This window comes from Paramormyrops kingsleyae, chromosome 2 (genome assembly GCF_048594095.1).
Source record: "Paramormyrops kingsleyae isolate MSU_618 chromosome 2, PKINGS_0.4, whole genome shotgun sequence".
In the NCBI taxonomy this organism is placed as follows: Eukaryota; Metazoa; Chordata; class Actinopteri; order Osteoglossiformes; family Mormyridae; genus Paramormyrops; species Paramormyrops kingsleyae.
In genome coordinates, this window is record NC_132798.1 from 41,002,511 (window position 1) to 41,021,755 (window position 19,245).

Consider the following 19,245-nt stretch of genomic DNA (forward strand, 5'->3'; position numbering starts at 1 on the left):
AAGAAGTTTTTCAAATTCGGCACAATGGGAAGCAGAGCTGTGGAATGTTGCCCTGTATTTGGGAAACACAAAGCGACCAGCGACCTAAATTAACTGCTGTCACTGCATGCTGTTTCACTGCAGCTTTGTTATTGTGAACCTGGCTATTAAGGTTTAAAAAGTCTTGAATCTATCATATCTGCAGATACTTAAAAATATTTTTCAATTTCATTCAGGGTATTTGTCCCTTTTTTTAAAAGAATAAAACAAGTGTGTTGTCTTTATGGTTGCTAATGAGATGTCGCTAGGCATGTATAACAGAGGAAAATAATTCGGGTTTTAAACATTTTTATTTCTTAATTCAGGTTTCCTTACAGTCACCTTGTCTCCCAACACAACACAGTCACTGAGGGCGGTGGAGTTCAAATCAAAATACTAATCATTAAAAAAACATGCAAACCCAGCATTCCCATAGACCATAACATGATTACTTGCAACCATAGCAATGGAAGTTCCAAAGCCTCTTAGCTTTGTTCTGGAGGCCTGTAATATCTGCAGGATTTCCTTACAAAATAATTTGATGCTGCTAACATGTGAAATAGACAATCCTTTGACAAGCAAGCAGCTTTCCTGGGCTGGGTTTTATGTCACAGATAGTACATCTTTATCCAGCTCGGACCGAAAACTACCACGTCAGACAGACCATACGAAGGGGTGTCGGGCGACAGGCTCAAATGACTCACTGAGCCCTGAAAATTAACTGCAGACACACCGGGTAATTGCACTCTAAAACGTGCTGATCACTTTCAGTCGGTGTGCATTACATGTTTATTGTGTGAAAAGAAAACCTCATAAGAACATGAAACCTTTTTGGCAGTATTCACCTGAGCTTCGTCACTGCTCCTACGGCATTGGAAGCCTTTAGTGGTAGATTCCTGTCTGGTCAAATACAGAAACTTACAAGGAACCCAAACAAAAAGAAATAAAGTACATTTATTTAAGAACAACAGCCTTCATAAAATCACTGTTTGCTTTGTAGGTGTACCATGAAAAGTGGTTCCACAAAAAAAAAAAACTTGATTTAAAGTGAACTTGATACAAGATTCCGGGAAAGTAATGATATGCAAAACCTATGGCCACAAAAAAATGGAGTATGTTCCCAGAAAATCATCAAGGAAGCCGAGTCATGAAAGAATCGGAAACAATCACCATGGCTGGATCCCAGGAGCACGCCAGCCTGCAGGGGAACTCCGATACCGACCGTATGCCCGCAGACCTAAAGTCATAACTGTGATCACACTTAAATTAATTACAGTCTAAACAAGGGCTTCAGCTGCGGTAGAGACAGTGTAAAGAGTACTGGATTCTTCTGGGAGGGATTAAGGCTGAACGTGTGGGTGAGTGTGAGGAGTGCTGAGGATGGGGGGGGCATCTCCGTGCTCCTCCCCTCTACGCCTCCAGCTCGAAGCCCATCCCCACCTTGTGGCCCCCGCTGCTGAAGTTCTTGCCGTCGACCAGCGCGGACAGTGTCAGTTTCACGCCTACAGAGGAGCGACAGAGGTGTGTGAAAAGCTTTCTGCCACTTTGTTTTTCAGCTCCGTTGTGTCATTGAACATGACATTATGTACTAAGAACTAGGGCCATTCTTCTTAGCTACAGGTAAAAGCTTACAGTTAAAATCAGCCATTGATCATTCCAGAGGACAACAGAACCAGTCCATTTGAAAAGTAAGTCAGTTTAACCTAGTTAAATTTTATTTCTAACTAGACTCCCCCCCAATCCCACTCAACAATATTAAGGCCAAAATTTCAAAATAGGAAGGAAATATCATCAAAATACCACATACTGCAGTATAAAGTACAAGCTAAATATGGCTGAGGATAGCGGGCCTTTGTTTCAATGTGATTGTGTCACTTTAATCTTTACACTGTTTCACAAGATTTTATTACAACTGTGACTTAAATATCTGTGTTTTTTTTAAATAAAGCATTTGCACCTTTCTTTAAACCCTTTGTTTTGGGTCACCAACTGATTATGAAAATAATTTTTGGCAGCCCTAGATTTTACTTACTTGACCAGGTTCTTACTGTAAATCACACCATACATCTGAATATAATAGTCTGGATATTTGGAAAAATGCAAATCCTTAAGGAAATATGAACACACATATTCAGGAAAACTGCGTTATAGCTACATACATTATAGGCTGCTTACCTGGCCGCAGGCTCTGCGTATAGCCCACTCCTATCAGACTCGCGTTGTTAACTTTGGCCTTCAGTGGGCAACAGATAAACAGACATTAGATCTCAATATCCTTCTCAAATGAGGAGTTTGCTGGAAGAAGGCAGATTTAACACAGAGAAGTCAAAGAGACATACATTACATGTCTTTCATCAGAGACGATGTTAAGGCTTCAAGATACTTTGACAGACCAAAACACCCGATCTGATGAGAGCTCAGTGTCCCGAGCAAAACAGAAAGTCTTGCAGTGGTAAAGGAGGGGACTCTTACAGAAATGGAGGATTTTTTGTCCAGCTGGTACTTGGCAGCAATGCCGAAGCGTGTGTTGTTGCTTCCAGCTGTCCAGGCCAGGGTGACAGCGGTTTCCAGCTTGTCGTTCACCTTCTGATATACGGATCCTCCGAATTCCGTCCCGTCGTTCCTGTGAGAAGGCAGATGTGCAGCAACATCAAAACAGCAAAACATTGTGGGAAAGAACTTGTATTGCTGTAGTTCATTAGTGGGCCAGCAGGGGGTGAAGTAGCCTGTACTCACACATTGGTGTGCAGCTGGAAGTCACCAGCCTTGTAGCCCAACGCAAAGTTGTTCTGGACCAGCTTGGACTTGGCCGTGTCAAAGGCCATCTGGTACCCGGCCAGCCAGCCCTCGTAGCCCAGGACGGTGGCGGCGTGCACCGTGGGCCCCGCAAAGTCAAAGTCGATGTCACAGCCCAGGTTCACGTAGTCATGCTTGTATCCGGTCTTCAGCTTTCCGCTCTTCTTACTGAAGTCCAAGACATTACAAGAACTTTAACTGTAATGTAAAGTCTACCAAACATGAGGTAATGGATTCTGTTTAACGTGGGATAAATACCATTACACTGAGCAGAACGCAGTTCACTGTTCACTGACAATTCACATAGTACACAATTTTAAAACAAAATAGCACAGGCTTATTATTAAAAGCAAGAACGTTTTAGTGTCAGTTATGTTTTAAAACGTGCAGCAGTTACCCAGTGTTTGGCACAAATGAAGTGTCGAACGTCAATTTCAGTCCCTGAGCCAGCTGCAAAAACAAGGGTGAAAATGACGACTTAGTTTTGAATTAAAAAAATGTACCTATATATTAAAACAGTGATTAATACTGAAATCAAATACATATGTACAAGACTATTAAAACCCTCACTATGTATCGATTTGCAAACTGCGATAAAACAGATCAAAAGGCTTAACTAATTTTGGAAAGAAAAAAAAAAAGATTCTCCATATTTACTAGATATATTTTGGAGAAGTGATTTTTGCATTGTGTTGCAATGTCTTTCTAAGGAAGCATCACTCAGAGTTCACATTAACCCTGGTCATCACCCAAACAATGTAGCAGGAAAGGAAATGCAACAGACACAGAACGCGGAAGAGTCTTTGCTGAATTCTTGATAAAGACACTTAAATGAATCTGCTCTTGAATTTATGGGGCGTTGAGTTTAGCTCAACAGGTTGTGGATCTGTGCCCATGTCTTGAAGGTCGTGGGTTGGAATCCCGTGACCAAGGACGTAGCCATGTCACTGCTGGGCCCCTGAGCAAGACTCAACCTCAACTGCGATACTGTGATCCTGCCCCGTATGTCAGTTTAGATAAAAGCATCTATTAAAATAATACATGTAAATGTTAGTTAAGCTCATAAGAAGCTGTATGTTCCTTTGGGTAAACTGACTAAACAGTGAAACGTAAACACTAATGATGATGATACCATAAGCTCATAAGAATTTTACTTACATAAAAATGTTCTGAGGGCAGAATGAATAATAACTGGTTCAGAGAGATAACCAATCAGATTGTAGAGGAGGCAAGACGAAGACATCTGATTGGTTGGTCCTGCCTCCTCCAATTGCTTGGTCCTCCTCTTCTACAATCTGACTGGTTATCTCACTGAACCAATCATTATTCATTCTGCCCTTAGAACATTTTTGGATAAATAAAACTCTGACGAGCATAACACAAAGCAAACCATAGTGTAGTGTGGGGGCCTCCTTCGGCACACACTGGGTTCTCGTTGGCCATCTTGTGGAAGGTCACCAAGGCCCCTGCTTATGCAGGAATCCTAGAGTTGAATTTACTACCTTTTTTATTACCAACAATCGGGCAGTGGCCTTTTTTTTCGGGTAAATCTTCATACCCATCATAGATATTATGTAAAGTAATGTTTAACTGTTATTAAGTATTGTCATTGAATACGCGTATCATTTTTTTTTTTGTAGTGTCAAGTTGAGTTTCGTTTGTCCTTACCTTAACTCTAGCCCTTGGGTTATCCTAACCACAACCCTTAACCCCACCTAATAAAGTCAACTTCACACTTCTTAAAACAAATGACACTTGACAACAGCCATAAACGTTAATACAATTTTATGTGTGTCATGTGACACACACACACTAAGACAGACACACATTCTCATACACACAGAGTAAAGTAGTGAATTTTTTCATCACGAGGTAACTTGTAACAATAACTACTCCGAGCAGTTTTTGTTCTTGGTTAAGTTGAGGTTTCTGCATAAGCCAGCTCTATATGAACACCACCCCTCCAACTACAATTTCCCCAAAGACAATGCCGGCGTACCTGGATGATCCATATGACATTAGTGCAAATCGTGAGGGGCACTCTCTGTCAATATGTATGAAATGGAGCAATGGCATATAATATGCATACAATGTATTAATTAATAACTGTTAGAGAGAAAGTTATTCTGAAAACCCAAGGGGTGTGCACTGTTCCCTGTTATCCACTGATCAAAGCACACTCCACTGGATGTGTCTTGTCTAGTTTTAAAGTTATTAACCCATTCATGTATTGTCCCATTGCACATTATACGGATACATTCGAACATTCAAAAATTAAAATTTGTACGTAAAGCAATCTGGGAAACAGGGGTGTGCAACAGTCGCCATGAGCCCAAAATGCTAAACCACCATGCCATTACAGCTGACAGCACCTATAATATTAGCTATTAATACGATTTTGCACAAATCACGAAATGGTTTGAAGCGCAAAAATAATTGGTGTGCATCGATGTCTGTGTACTGGACATCATAATTCTGTCATTACAAACGCACCCACCTTACTTCCGTTAAAAGTTATTAAAGCCAGAAAACTGAATATGGAATATGAGGCTAATTTAACCGCGGTGACAGGTTCCTAGTCATTTTCTCACTACAAATATGCTACTGTTTTCTTGTCAGTCATTTGTTTGTTAAACAGTGGCTCACCTTCTATTAAGTGTAATTTTAACAGACACCTTTTTATTAGCTGTGAAACATACAGTAGAAACACGATATTAAGTGGAGGCTAGACACAACAAATATTTCATAATTAGTAGAAATATAAATACATAGCCCTACCACTTAACATGATGTTTTTATATTTCATCTTGACTTGCTGCCACGTACGCTTTCCACTACAATTGCATTTGAAATCGGATCAGTTAAGTTATTAATATTAGGTTTACATTAAGAGTAACATCGCAGTAATGGAGCTTTAGGGAGCATTACATTACTTAATAGCAAATAATAGGTGACTTCTGAATTATGTCGCATCTGTGAGCCTCTGTATTTAACAGTATTTCAATTCTTTTCAGAAAACACTTCATAGTCTAATACTCGGTCGTGAGATATTTTATACCACGTTTTATGACCATGAAAATGTACTTTATGCATTCAATACGGTGCCAACAAGCCTGCCTGCAGTGGTATCGGACTTTGCAGTGTTGATATAAACTCCTCATAATCCTGCATAATTAGCATGCAGTCTTCCTCCGTGAAACCTGGAGATCGCGCCACGAGACAAATGGAAACTTCCGGTGCTGAACGTGCTCCATTTTTATGTGAACACACACAAACTCCAATGCAATTAACCCCGATGTAACAAATCAACTTCTTAACTGGCGTCGTAGTACTGATTAGCACCGATTGAGGCTACTTGATTTTGTCAACCCCGCGTTCGCAAATTAACTCCGAGTTAAATCTGATTTGGTTAAACCCCCTTCGTAGTACAAGCCACTGGTCCGTGTAACATCACCGAACAACGAAATACAGAACTGCACCCCGCGCACGCGAACCCGCTGCTGATAACTGGCGGATTCTCGGTGAGATTTGATCGCGGAAACGCCGTTCCAGGATAGATTTAGAGTTTTTTTTGCATATACTGCAGAATGCTTTCCGGTCATTCCCCATGACCGGCTTAAGCCAAGTCTTTAAATGACGGGTTATCAAGCCAACTTTTACAAAACTTACATTTCCCCATTTCACCGCCAAGTGGCTACTAGCTAATTTCAGAGGCTCTCCAGATGTCAACACGTTAGATCACCCTGGCGCAACTGAGGTAAAAGGTGGAGAAATGGGGTCAGCATCACTTTGATAGGATATTAATTCCGACTCAGGTCCTGATAGCACGTATATTATATATTTTTTTTTAGCTGAAGTTAAAACACATAGACAAATGGGAAACTCATAATATATTGAGGTGGATGATGAAAAATTTACTACCAAGTCAAATTCCATTTACTACCTTTTAATACCTTGTCTGATTTCATTTACTACCACGCGGACACCCTGTTAAATGTGAGGGAGGCGCACCTGGTCCTCCAAGGTGATCTCCGTTGTCAGGGTGTTGTCCGTGTTCCACTTCTGGCTGAAGCTCAGGCCGAGGTCCTTCATCTTATACTTGGTCTCCAGGCTGCCGCTGGCTTTGCCCGTGTCCGTGTTGCTGGATCCGGAGGTGTTGAATTCCTGAGATGGGCAGAGGGGTCCAGGAATGTGGAGAATGCAGAAGGGAAGGGAGGCAAGGAGAGAGGGATGGTGACAGGAGAAAAAAAAAAAAAGTCAGGTTATGGGGAGAAGAAGATGCGAAGGAAGAAGGGAGGAAGAAGAACAAACAAAAGGCCCATTAGCCAAGCACTGGTAGACTGAGTCAGGGCAGCTGAAGACGCATTAATATAAATAAGGGGCTTTCCAGCCTGAGCAAGTTAAAAACATGCCGCTTTACACTCTGCCTGGGCTCTTACTGGCTTTTAGTTACTATTGAAGGCAGATATTTAAAGATTTGTTCCCATAAACCTTCAGCATGGTCCAGGTATGCAGCATGCAAAGGTAGAGGTGGACATAGAGGGACGCCACACGTCCCAGATTCACTGAAATGCTGTGGGACCGTGGAGTATGGGAGTATGGGAGTGTGGGAGCCAGCCTGTCACTGCCAGAGCTGCAGGGAGGTGCTGCCCATACCACGCTTACGCATCCTTACCATCTGACATCCAGAGATCCAGAGATGGCAGTGGAAAGAAAGGAACGGAAGAGTTAGAGCAGGACAGACACAAAGCGAGGCCCTTACTGCCCAGGAGACAGTACCATTAGTCAAATGATACCCGACAGACGAGCATGACGAGTTATAAACACGTCTCTTTCCTCGGGACTTCAGTCAGAACATCACGCACACAGTATAAGACGAAAAAAGAGCCACGTTAGGCAGGACTGGGCACGTGAGAGTCTCACTACCTCAGCAGCAAAGCTGCACTATGGGTTGACTGTACGTCATACAAAGCATGGAGGAGAAGGCAAGTCCAACGACGATCAACGGTCAGCCAGAAACCAGGAAATGCAAAACAGGGGAAATCCCCACCAGCAGCGGCCACAGAATGAAACCAAGGGCACTTTTCCACAGCACATTTGGTACTTTCCGTTTTCCATTGACTTCCAGTCAAGTTCCAGTACCAAAAATGCCAAACCAACTAGGGTACTTTTTGGGTACTTCAGGACTATGGGGTGGGACTAGAAATGCTTTCGTTGTCAATTGGTTATGCAAATAGCCTGCTGCTGAAACACAATACAAATGCCACCTTGGAAAAAGTTACGATCTCAGAAAACAATAATGGATGGATGGACAAAATGAAAGATCTAAGCTTAACTTGCGATCTGGTCGGAAGAACAAATACAACACAACATGACTAGAAAAGCATGACAAGAAAGTATGTATTTTGTATAATATACTAGGCAGGCATGGTATTATTTTGTTGTAATATATATATTGGGGCATTCATAAAGAAAAAAATAGGTGTTCAACATTAACTTCTCACAAATCCGTCTAGGAGTGATTTAAACAGCAAGGATGAAAATGATTATAATTGTCTCGGAGAACGCATGCAGCACTCATGCAAAACCAGCGGAGATAAACTTTAAACTGATTTTGTTTTAGTGAAAGAAACTCCCTGTGCTATAAATGTCTGTACAGAACTGAAAGTAAGAAAAAGCCTGATCTTTAATCTAGCTGACTAGCGATGTAAGAATTGTATGTGCATAACATGCGAAGATGGTATTAATCTCACATCATCCAGCCGTATAATACACTACAGCTATGTTTCAAATTCAGTATAAAATACTCTGCCTTGCGCTGTGATGTCATTCAGCACCGGTATCGGTTTTTATGTCAATGGAAAACAGACACCTTTGTGTACCAGTAGAAAAGCACCCAAAAAGCACTCAGTATTCATAGATGGATATAACATGACAAAAGACAGAAAGGGATCCAGGGTATTCAGGGGTTCACGATCGCCCACACACGCTTATACCTGACATGGGATCCCGGCCTATCACAGGGCAGCCACCCGGACACATTAGAAGTTGTGGTGTAGCTGTTACTCCAATACTAATTACACTTGTAGCTGGGCAATCACTGGAAGCTCAGCCTAGCTGCACTCATGCCATGGACACTCCACATCACAAACCTATGGCTATTTGCCTCACTTGTATGTCTCTTGGACAAAAACGTCTGCTAAATATGAAGTTTACATTTTACATTTAACAGAGGCAATGATTCACTGAAGGAGGAAAATGGCATTACCCAAAAAAAAAAAGAAAGAGGAGGACAGGGAGAAAGCATAAACCACAGATACAGAGAGCCAGGGGCTGCATTCGAACCCTGAACCCTGGAAGTATGAGGCTACTGTACCACCCACTGAGCCCCCCCAGCACACAGGAAACACCATGTAACCTAAAATCATGCCACATCATAAGCTGAGGGCAGCTCAGCACACAGTCCTCTGCCAATCCAGGTAAACCGGCAAGGGCGCTGCGGCGGAATGCCAAGGACGGAATGCGGGCAGGAGACTCACAACTCCACTCTGGGACTTGGTCTTCAGATCCAGCTTGACGACTCCAAAGCCTAGAAGAAAGACAGAGGGATGGGAATGTTTGGGTAAGCAAAGTACTGCTTTCAAGAAGGAAATGGTGCTCAAGGAAGAAGAATATGACAATAGTCCCAAAAACTGATTTCCATTTTCGGACGACCTTCCAAAATGAAATTCTAAGTCACTAATAGAGAATTCACTTTTCCATTCATCTGTCCATCCATCTGTCCATCTTCTAACTACTTATCCTAGTCACGACTGCAGGGCACATGGCATTTCCATTAGCCTAATTTCCCTTAAAACACTCACAGACTAACGTCTTGCAACAGCTTTTTAATAATAGTAATAATAATATTAAATTATATTATTATTATTATTATTATTAAAACACTCACAAACTAACGTCTTGCAACAGCTTTTTAATAATAGTAATAATAATATTAAATTATATTATTATTATTATTATTAAAACACTCACAAACTAACGTCTTGCAACAGCTTTTTATAAAGTACCTAAAACCTACCAGTTGCTGCTTTGTAATGTATTACACTGAATTATCATCTAATTTTGCTAAGCCTGACTCCTGTGGAGTCTCAGATCAATGCCAATGCACCTGACTTACATGCAATGTCACTTACAGTAATTCTACTACAAGGGGGCCCCAGGGATGCTAAGCCATTAAGGGCACTCTGCTCCAGCTCTGACATCAAAACTAACGTCTCAGTTATGTGACCTAGAGCACAGGACTGTGACTGACTCTGCAGGCAGGGTTGAAGTCAGAAAATACAACATTCAAACTGTACGAATCTGCAAGTGGTAACAAGTGCACAACTCAACCAGTCCGGGGGCCTTTGTGAACAAAAAAAATGCGAAAATAAAATGGTACAAAAGTTGTGCACCTGAAATGTATGACTTCAGAAAATTAATGGTTTTTAGACTCATTTGTTTTCAAATAATCTAACAGATGAGAAACAAGTAGCCTGCAAGCACAACAGTGTAACCTGCCCTGTCACCCGAATGGAACACCCAGCAGTGCCTCTCCTTTGCCCCCAGGTCACATGGTCAGGACGCTTATACAGAGGGAGCCATTTTAAGCATGGCACTGATGCAATGGGGAAAATGGCTTAGCAGCTGCTCCCAGATACGTTTGCAGGGCGCTAACAACTGATTCTGTGTTCAAGCAGGCAGCGTAAAGGTTCGTTACCATAGCCCTTGCTGAAGATGTCTTTGGCAGACTTGCCCAGATCCGAGTATGAGGGAGGAACAGCCATGGTGCCCGTATCTGTGGAGAGAAAACAGCAGGGCGGGAGCCATTAAACATAACATTTCCACTCACATTTTACAAACAATCTGAGGAACACAGCCATCCCCCTGACCAATCGGCAGCTTCCATGGCTTGCCAGAAGTGGAATGGAAATGTGGGTAGCCAATCAAAAGGGAGTTTAGAAATGATGCATAAATCATTGCTAACATTCTATTGTTATTGCTCTTGTCGCTATATGATTGGCTCTTCACGTTAGCAGTGTATTTACAAAATAACATACTCAAAGTCAAAGGGTCAGGCTGACGTATATACATACAAGCTGGCCCTCATTCTTTGCTCTGGACATTAATACCAACATGTTCAGTCTTTATTGTGAATTCTCACTTGCAGAAGAAATAATTACAACTCTAAACAAGCCCAACCATAAAGTACCACTTAGCAGGGCTGCATTCATGTCCCCCTGGCAAATATAACATTTTTTGACAGTGCATTTTGCTTTACAGTATAAAATGTAAGCCCAGCACAGGAGGACAAGGGGACTTGGGAGGTAAAGCCGGGGGGTTGTTGTGCGTGACAGCCGTCTGCCACTGTTTCTCAGGCCGTCCTCTACGGGGACAGAGGAGTGTGCGGTTAAATGACATCCCCCACCACATTGGTGGTACATTACAGACGCAGGGGAGAAACCAGCACTGACTCCGGGGCTTGAAATCACCTGCGTCAGTCGCTTGACAGTCCAGCACCCAACTATTATTAGACGGGGCAAATACGATACAGAGCTTCATGTGATCAGACACTTATGAAATAAGCCTGTTCCCAAAGACCTCATTGGTTAACCTCAATGTTCTCATTGCCCCACAAAAAATAAACATTCAGTATTCAAGAAGAACAATTTACAATGTTCATGACCCTATAAACAAAGCAGTCCACACTAATGTATGCATGGTATTTTAGGGGACAAAATGACAATTGAAATATATTAATAGGACACTGCAAAAACACTGATTGTTGAATATACTCCATCTGAAGCACCACTGGCAATGGTGACAAGTTCTTACTGCAGGGTTGCCAACTCTCACGCATCTGGCGTGACACTCACGCTTTCAGACTCTCACACTCACCCAAGGAACCTTACGGGAAATTTATATTATTCAATTATAAAACTAAAATTAGCTGCATCAAAAGCGCTGGGGTAGTTTGCAAAGCTTACAGACTATTTACAAGCTAATAAAACTGTAACGTACATTTAAATGAGTGTGCAAACTTGTCTCGAACTGAAAATCTCACGCCAGTCAGCTGGCCAAAGTTGGTGGCACTGTTACTGTATGCGCTTGTAGCTGTAAGATAATGTGAATAAGGTTACGGCTTAGATGCTGCGACTTCTGCTATCAATGCTGCCATGCACACAGCGGCTCACACCAACAGACATTTCAGCATTACTACCACATTTACACAAATACACACTTTAAACAAGCAAAAAACTATTTACTGATGGGACCAATCTGCTCATTTTGACTGGCATAGTTCAGCCAAAATAATATTTATCTAGCCTATTAAACATAATAGAAGTTATAAAACAATATATAAAACACTTTAGTATAGAAATACCCATCATTTTTCATTTCAATGAAAATTCGCGTATTATTAGTTGAGATTTTGCAGTTGTATTGATTGCATATAACTGTATAGGTAACGAATTGTATTGATTTAAATTCCAATCACATTCACTGTCCTTTTACCCGATCGCTGATCAAATACATTAACGTGACCAGTCACGTTCTAATACAGTTCTAATAATACTGACTGTTAAGGGGACATTAAGTGACAAGGTCTTGCCGGCAGATTACCACCCTCTCCTTATACTTGTCCCGCATCGGTGGCCGTATCTCATGGACAATTTTCGATAACGATCAGGCAGATAGGAGACCAGGAACCGCTACGTTCACATAAAAAAAAACCACGTACGGCGTCGCCACGCGTCCCGCGGCCAGCTTGGTTTTGCTTGTGATATTAACGGCGTTAACATATATGAGATTTAACGTGGTCAAACCAGCAGTGCGCCTCCAACTTGGCACTCTATACACGCCCTTTCCAATCCCACAAATTGTCAATAAGAAATTTACGATTGTACGAACTTGTCGAGTTTTAAAAACTGTTTACAAGTATCTGACTGTTCAGCAGGAATGTACTTTTAACATATGACATACAATATTTATAACTGATTCACTGTGGCCTGTACATTTCATTTTCTATTCTCAAAGCAGAGGAGAGATCGGGGCCTCCGTGGATACCGCTAATTCCATGCATATTCACCCCTCCGCCGGAACTGCGTTTCTTTAAACGGTAGCCTTCCTGATTCTGTACAAATGTATTGAAAAATGTCCCGATCAAAGCGCAGATCAAGGCTTTCTTACCGTCCGACTGTAAGTCTGGTGCCTCGGCAGATACTGCGAGTCGCGCAATAGGACGAGGTGAAGGAGAAAGCCGAGCGTGTAGTGAACTGCGCGTGCGCACGCCAGGCGGAAAGGCACAGCTTGAGCGCAAGATTTTCGGGTTGCGGGCTCCTTTTATTGTTAGTTTAAATTGTGCGACTAATTCCATCTATAGTGTGGGAAGATCCTTCGGTTTAAAAATAATCAATATGTTGAATTATTGCTTGTCATTACAAGTTATATTCCTATTTTTTTTATAAGATCATGGGAAAAATCATACACTGAGGCTGTAAAACTGACACACATTTAGTAAATGTGTGTCAGTTTTACAGCCTCAGTGTATGATTTTTATTTTAAATGATTTTAAATGACTTAGCAGTGATTCTTAAATGACATTTAACAATGCCTAAAATTATCCTAAACCGACAGTATATATTTTATGTATCTAAATGCTATATTTTTTATTAAAGACAAAAGCGATACCATTTTTGTTGTCATTTCTATTTGATGATATTTTCCTGCTATTAATAAATAATGTGCCTGCCTAATATTTAACTGAGTTATTGAGCATAAATGCAAAACTGGGTATGATCTGATAATAGAAGGTTTTGGGGTTTTATTGACGATCACAATTTTTTCCAAAGGCCAGTTTAGTGGACAGCTTAATGCCGCCGTATTACATTATATAGTGGTGCCTGCGGTTCACGAACACAATCCGTATGTTTTAGGAAAGTGGTGGCGAACCAAGGCAATTTTTCCCATAAGAAAGCATTGAAATTCTATCAATTTGTTCACAAGCCTACCAAATAAGAATTTTTGTTAATTAATTTTCTGTTTTTTTATAGTAAAAACCTAAACACAAAGAAAACAACAAAATAGTGTGGCGACGGGCGGACCGAGGCATCGCGGGAGCAGAGAAAAATATGGAGACTTGCTTGCCGGGGAAATCACGCTCTTTATTAACAGTCCTTAACCCTTGTATTGTTGTTAATTTTAATGGTCGCATTTCCCTATTGTCGCGCGCGTGTTTGCCCATGTCTTGTGTATACCCGGTCTGATCCTCGCGTGTATTTAGCTTGTGTAAATCTTCCACCGTATGTGCGTCTTGCAGTTCGGCGTCTGACAACCTTGCGTTTCCTGTCTGTGTATTTGAGTTCGGTGCTCGTTGGTTGCTTGTTGTGATCCTTCTATTTACAATTTCACGCGGGGCATGCTGGGATATGCGCCCCGCCTGTGCTACACGTTCGCGAACCAATGCATTTTTTGCCCACGAAATTATTGATCGCGAACCAAATTGTTCGAAGGCCACAGCGTTCGTGAACCGCAGGCACAACTATACCATCAATATTACAATCAGTGTCAAGCAAAGACTTTTCGAGGGGCATGTGCTCTATCGGTGAGGGGGGAGTCCCCCTCGGGAAATTTAGCGTGATCGTTGGTGATCGGTATTCGTCCGACCAGGGGGAGGTCCCATCAGTAAACTTTGCGTGATCGTCGGTGACTGACTCAAAAGTGGGACAATTTCGGGGATAGTTCGGGGAGGTGATCAGGCAACCTACCCCCTCGCAAGCACCTGCTCATGTCGAACACCCGACTGCGCGTGTGTCAGGAATCTCCGAAAAACTCGTTTAATTTTTAGTGTCAAAAGTTATGTAAAAAATATTTTCAATAAAAAGTATAAAAGACTGAGGTAGATTATCGCGGATTATCCTCGTTCTTGTCGTGTTTCATACAGTCCAAATTAAAATTCAGTATCTTATTTTCATGTCAAAGCATTACATTTTATTTGTGCCATACTATGGAACCTTTATTGTACATGGTTTTATTCCAGACTCCATGACGAAGGTTCTTTTAGTCCCTGTGGTGAAGGACAAAGCAGGAAAAGTGGGTTGCTCTGACAATTATAGACCCATTGCTCTTGCAAGTACACTGTCTAAAGTGCTTGAACAAATTCTCCTGGTGAGGATAGACAAATTAGTAATGTCTACTGACAATCAGTTTGGGTTCAAGCCTAAATGTGGCACTGATATGTGCATATATGCCCTAAAGCAGTGTTTCTCAACCCAGTCCTCAGCGAACCCCAGCCAGTGCACGTTTTTTGCTCCCTCCCAGCTCCCAGCCAATCAGGAACACCGAATAGCTGGTGCAGGTGCTGGGAGCTGAGAGGAAGCAAAAACGTGGACTGGCTGAGGTTCGCTGAGGACTGGGTTGAGAAACACTGCCCTAAAGGAACTGTTAAATAACTATAAGAGCAAAAACTCAACTGTTTTTTTTGTGTTTTGATCGTGTTAATCATTTCAAAAAATGTGTCTAGCCGGTGTTCCCAAATATATCGTTAGATGTTTGTGTTTTTGGTATGCCAACCAGATCATGCAGGTCAAGTGGGACAATTGTATATCTGCACCTTTTCAAGTATGTAATGGAGTAAGACAGGGAAGCATATTATCACCTGTTCTGTTTAATTTTTACATGAATGACCTCTCTAAGCAGTTAAACATGTGTAGAACTGGCTGTATGGTTGGAAGCACCATAGTAAATCACCTAATGTATGCTGACGACTTAGTGGTGTTCAGCCCAAGTTCAGCTGGTCTCCAGCATCTCCTTAATGTGTGTTCTGTCTACGGTGAACGACATGATGTCGAATATAATACGGCAAAAAGTGTAATTATGATCTGCCGAACTAAAGAAGACAAATGCATGATATTTCTGGACTTTAAGTTGTCTGACAATTTACTGAGAGTCTCAGATGAAATAAAGTATCTGGGTCATGTGATCACAGATCGCCTGTCTGATGATGAGGAGCATATCTATCGTCAGTGTCGGATGTTATATGCACAAGCAAATGTACTATCTAGAAAGTTTGGATTTTGCTCTGATGTAAAACTGAACTTGTTTCGATCATATTGTACCTCACTGCACACAGCTAACTCATGGTGGAATTATCAAAAAGCCAGCCTTCAGAGATTACAAGTGGCTTGTAAGACAGAAAAAGCACCGGAATTGTAATAAAAAAAAAACAAAGTAATCTTCTATTCTGCTCGGTCTTCTGCATTTGGCCACATGTTCTCATCCACATCACACCTGATATCTTCTCTGGCAAGGCATCATGGGAAGAATCTTTTGGCATGCCTTATCCACCCCTGGCAGTGTTCAGCTGTGATGTCTTGGCATGCAGCATCCATTGCATCCAGGAGGGACATTTGGTCATGTGGACGATGGTCAAAAACCTTCCATCTCCAGGCTGAGAAAAACTCCTCAATGGGGTTGAGGAAAGGGGAGTAAGGGGCAAGGAAATGGGACATCATCCTTGGATGGGTGTCAAACCAGGCTGTGACTGCACGGGAGTGGTGGAATGCCACATTGCCCCATGTGATAACATACACTCACCTAAAGGATTCTTAGGAACACCTGTTCAATTTCTCATTAATGCAATTATCTAATCAACCAATCACATGGCAGTTGCTTCAATGCATTTAGGGGTGTGGTCCTGGTCAAGACAATCTCCTGAACTCCAAACTGAATGTCAGAATGGGAAAGAAAGGTGATTTAAGCAATTTTGAGCGTGGCATGGTTGTTGGTGCCAGACGGGCAATCTGCTCAGTTACTGGGATTTTCACGCACAACCATTTCTAGGGTTTACAAAGAATGGTGTGCAAAGGGAAAAACATCCAGTATGCGGCAGTCCTGTGGGCGAAAATGCCTTGTTGATGCTAGAGGTCAGAGGAGAATGGGCCGACTGATTCAAGCTGATAGAAGAGCAACTTTGATTGAAATAACCACTCGTTACAACCGAGGTATGCAGCAAAGCATTTGTGAAGCCACAACACACACAACCTTGAGGCAGATGGGCTACAACAGCAGAAGACCCCACCGGGTACCACTCATCTCCACTACAAATAGGAAAAAGAGGCTACAATTTGCACAAGCTCACCAAAATTGGACAGTTGAAGACTGGAAAAATGTTGCCTGGTCTGATGAGTCTCGATTTCTGTTGAGACATTCAAATGGTAGAGTCAGAATTTGGCGTAAACAGAATGAGAACATGGATCCATCATGCCTTGTTACCACTGTGCAGGCTGCTGGTGGTGGTGTAATGGTGTGGGGGATGTTTTCTTGGCACACTTTAGGCCCCTTAGTGCCAATTGGGCATCGTTTAAATGCCACGGCCTACCTGAGCATTGTTTCTGACCATGTCCATCCCTTTATGACCACCATGTACCCATCCTCTGATGGCTACTTCCAGCAGGATAATGCACAAAGCTCGAATCATTTCAAATTGGTTTGTTGAACATGACAATGAGTTCACTGTACTACAATGGTCCCCACAGTCACCAGATCTCAACCCAATAGAGCATCTTTGGGATGTGGTGGAACGGGAGCTTCGTGCCCTGGATGTGCATCCCACAAATCTCCATCAACTGCAAGATGCTATCCTATCAATATGGGCCAACATTTCTAAAGAATGCTTTCAGCACCTTGTTGAATCAATGCCACGTAGAATTAAGGCAGTTCTGAAGGCGAAAGGGCGTCAAACACCGTATTAGTATGGTGTTCCTAATAATCCTTTAGGTGAGTGTATATTGGCAAGTGGTCTCCCACCTGTCCCCTTTCTACCTCTGGCACCAGTCTTTTGTGCAGGTCTTCTAAAAACAGGAGAAGGTGGTCGGTGTTGTAGGGGCCAATCTGACATTTATGCAGGAGTGCACCGTTGTTGGAGATTGCGGCGCACATGGTGATGTTGGCTCTTCTCTGGCCCGGCACGGTAACTGTGGCCCTTTGGCCTATTACGTTTCTCCCACAGCTATGCCTTTTCGCCAAGTTGAAGCCAGCCTCGTCAACATAGATAATTTCATATGGGACTTGATTAGCCTCCAACTCCATGACTCTCTGAAAGTAATTACACACAGTGTATGTAAATGCTGTGCTGTACTGTATATCTACTGTATGTACTAATGCACTCCAGGTTTATAGAGTAGTTTACTGCAAAACACACTGTGTATAGTACAGTAATGACTGTATTGCATAACCTTACCTGGACGCATTGGTGACGGAGTTCTTTGATGCGCTCACTGTTCCTTTCAAAAGGAACTTTGTATAGTTGTTTCATTCGGACTCTGTGTTTAGCTAGAGTCCGAGAAATGGATGTTATGCTGATTGCTGCAATGTTCCCAAAGACAAGGTTGTCCTCTACAACTCTGGAGTGAATGTCCTTCAGTTTTATTTCATTGTCAGCAATCACCATGTTGACAATAGCAAGTTCCTGTTCTTCATTCAAGAGCTTCCCTCTGCCCCCTGAGGGAGGTAGACGTTTAATCCTTAGAGGGACAAAATACAGTTAGAGACCGGAGGCATACAGTCACTCTAATACAGTAAATGGTAAAATTATTTACACTTTGCTGTAGGAGAAGCAATATCCTACCTGTTGGTTTCGCTGAAAATACGGATAATGGATGCCACTGTGTCTCGGCTGAGATTTGGCTGTACTCGTTCACCAGCCTCTCTGTATGATAGCCCGTGGTTTATGACATGGTCAATGATAGTAGCTCTTATTTGATCAGTTACCCTAGCTCTGGTCCTTCTTTGAGCGCCACCACGCATTCTAACTCCTCTCCCTCTACCTTGCCCCACTCCTCTCAATTGTCCTGGTACTCGTCTTCCTCTCCCTCGTGCAGGCATTCATTCATTCATTCATTCATTCATTCATTCTCTCTCTCTCTCTCTCTCTTTGTGTTGTTCTATATCGTTCCTTTTCCACACAAGATCAGCCCAAAGAGTCCTCTTTTAGAACATATGATCATGTGATTGGAAAAACCTCAACACCCGTGTGTGGTTCCTAGATGGGAATCAGCTGTGATTTATATATTTGCATAACTGCAATAAGCTGTTTCTCATTGGCAATGGAATAAAATACAGGGAATATATTTGTGTTTCAATTCACAATATGAACAGCTGTTCACTTTGACTTTAGCCTATATAAGTTATGTTTAGAACATGATGTTATCTGTTCTGACATACAGTGTGAAAGCATATGTAAATTTGACTGTAAAATTACATTGTTTTGGTCTTGGTTGAGCTTGTGTGTAAAAGAAGTTCAAGCATTTTAAATTGGTGTTAACTGTATGGATTTTGTATCAAAGCAACAAGAAATGTGTTAATTGTATAGCCTACAAAGACGGATGTTGT

The 19,245-nt window shown here is 42.0% G+C and overlaps 1 protein-coding gene across 2 annotated transcripts; it reads right to left on the minus strand.

The window, feature by feature from the left end:
• Positions 1-310: 310 nt before the first annotated feature.
• vdac3 (voltage-dependent anion channel 3) lies at positions 311-14,208 on the minus strand. Of its 2 annotated transcripts, none has more exons than XM_072709128.1 (9): positions 14,190-14,208; positions 10,574-10,651; positions 9,354-9,403; positions 6,826-6,978; positions 3,212-3,264; positions 2,755-2,982; positions 2,491-2,641; positions 2,194-2,251; positions 311-1,520 (listed from the first exon to the last, which is right to left on the minus strand). In XM_072709128.1, the coding sequence occupies exons 2-9, from the start codon at positions 10,638-10,640 to the stop codon at positions 1,429-1,431; spliced, it is 852 nt and encodes a 283-aa protein (XP_072565229.1). In that variant the 5' UTR covers positions 10,641-10,651; positions 14,190-14,208; the 3' UTR covers positions 311-1,428. The 2 variants fall into 2 exon arrangements, with proteins under 2 accessions (XP_072565229.1, XP_023688023.1); XM_023832255.1 differs by lacking the exon at positions 14,190-14,208 and adding an exon at positions 13,045-13,187.
• Between the last annotated feature and the right edge of the window lie 5,037 nt (positions 14,209-19,245).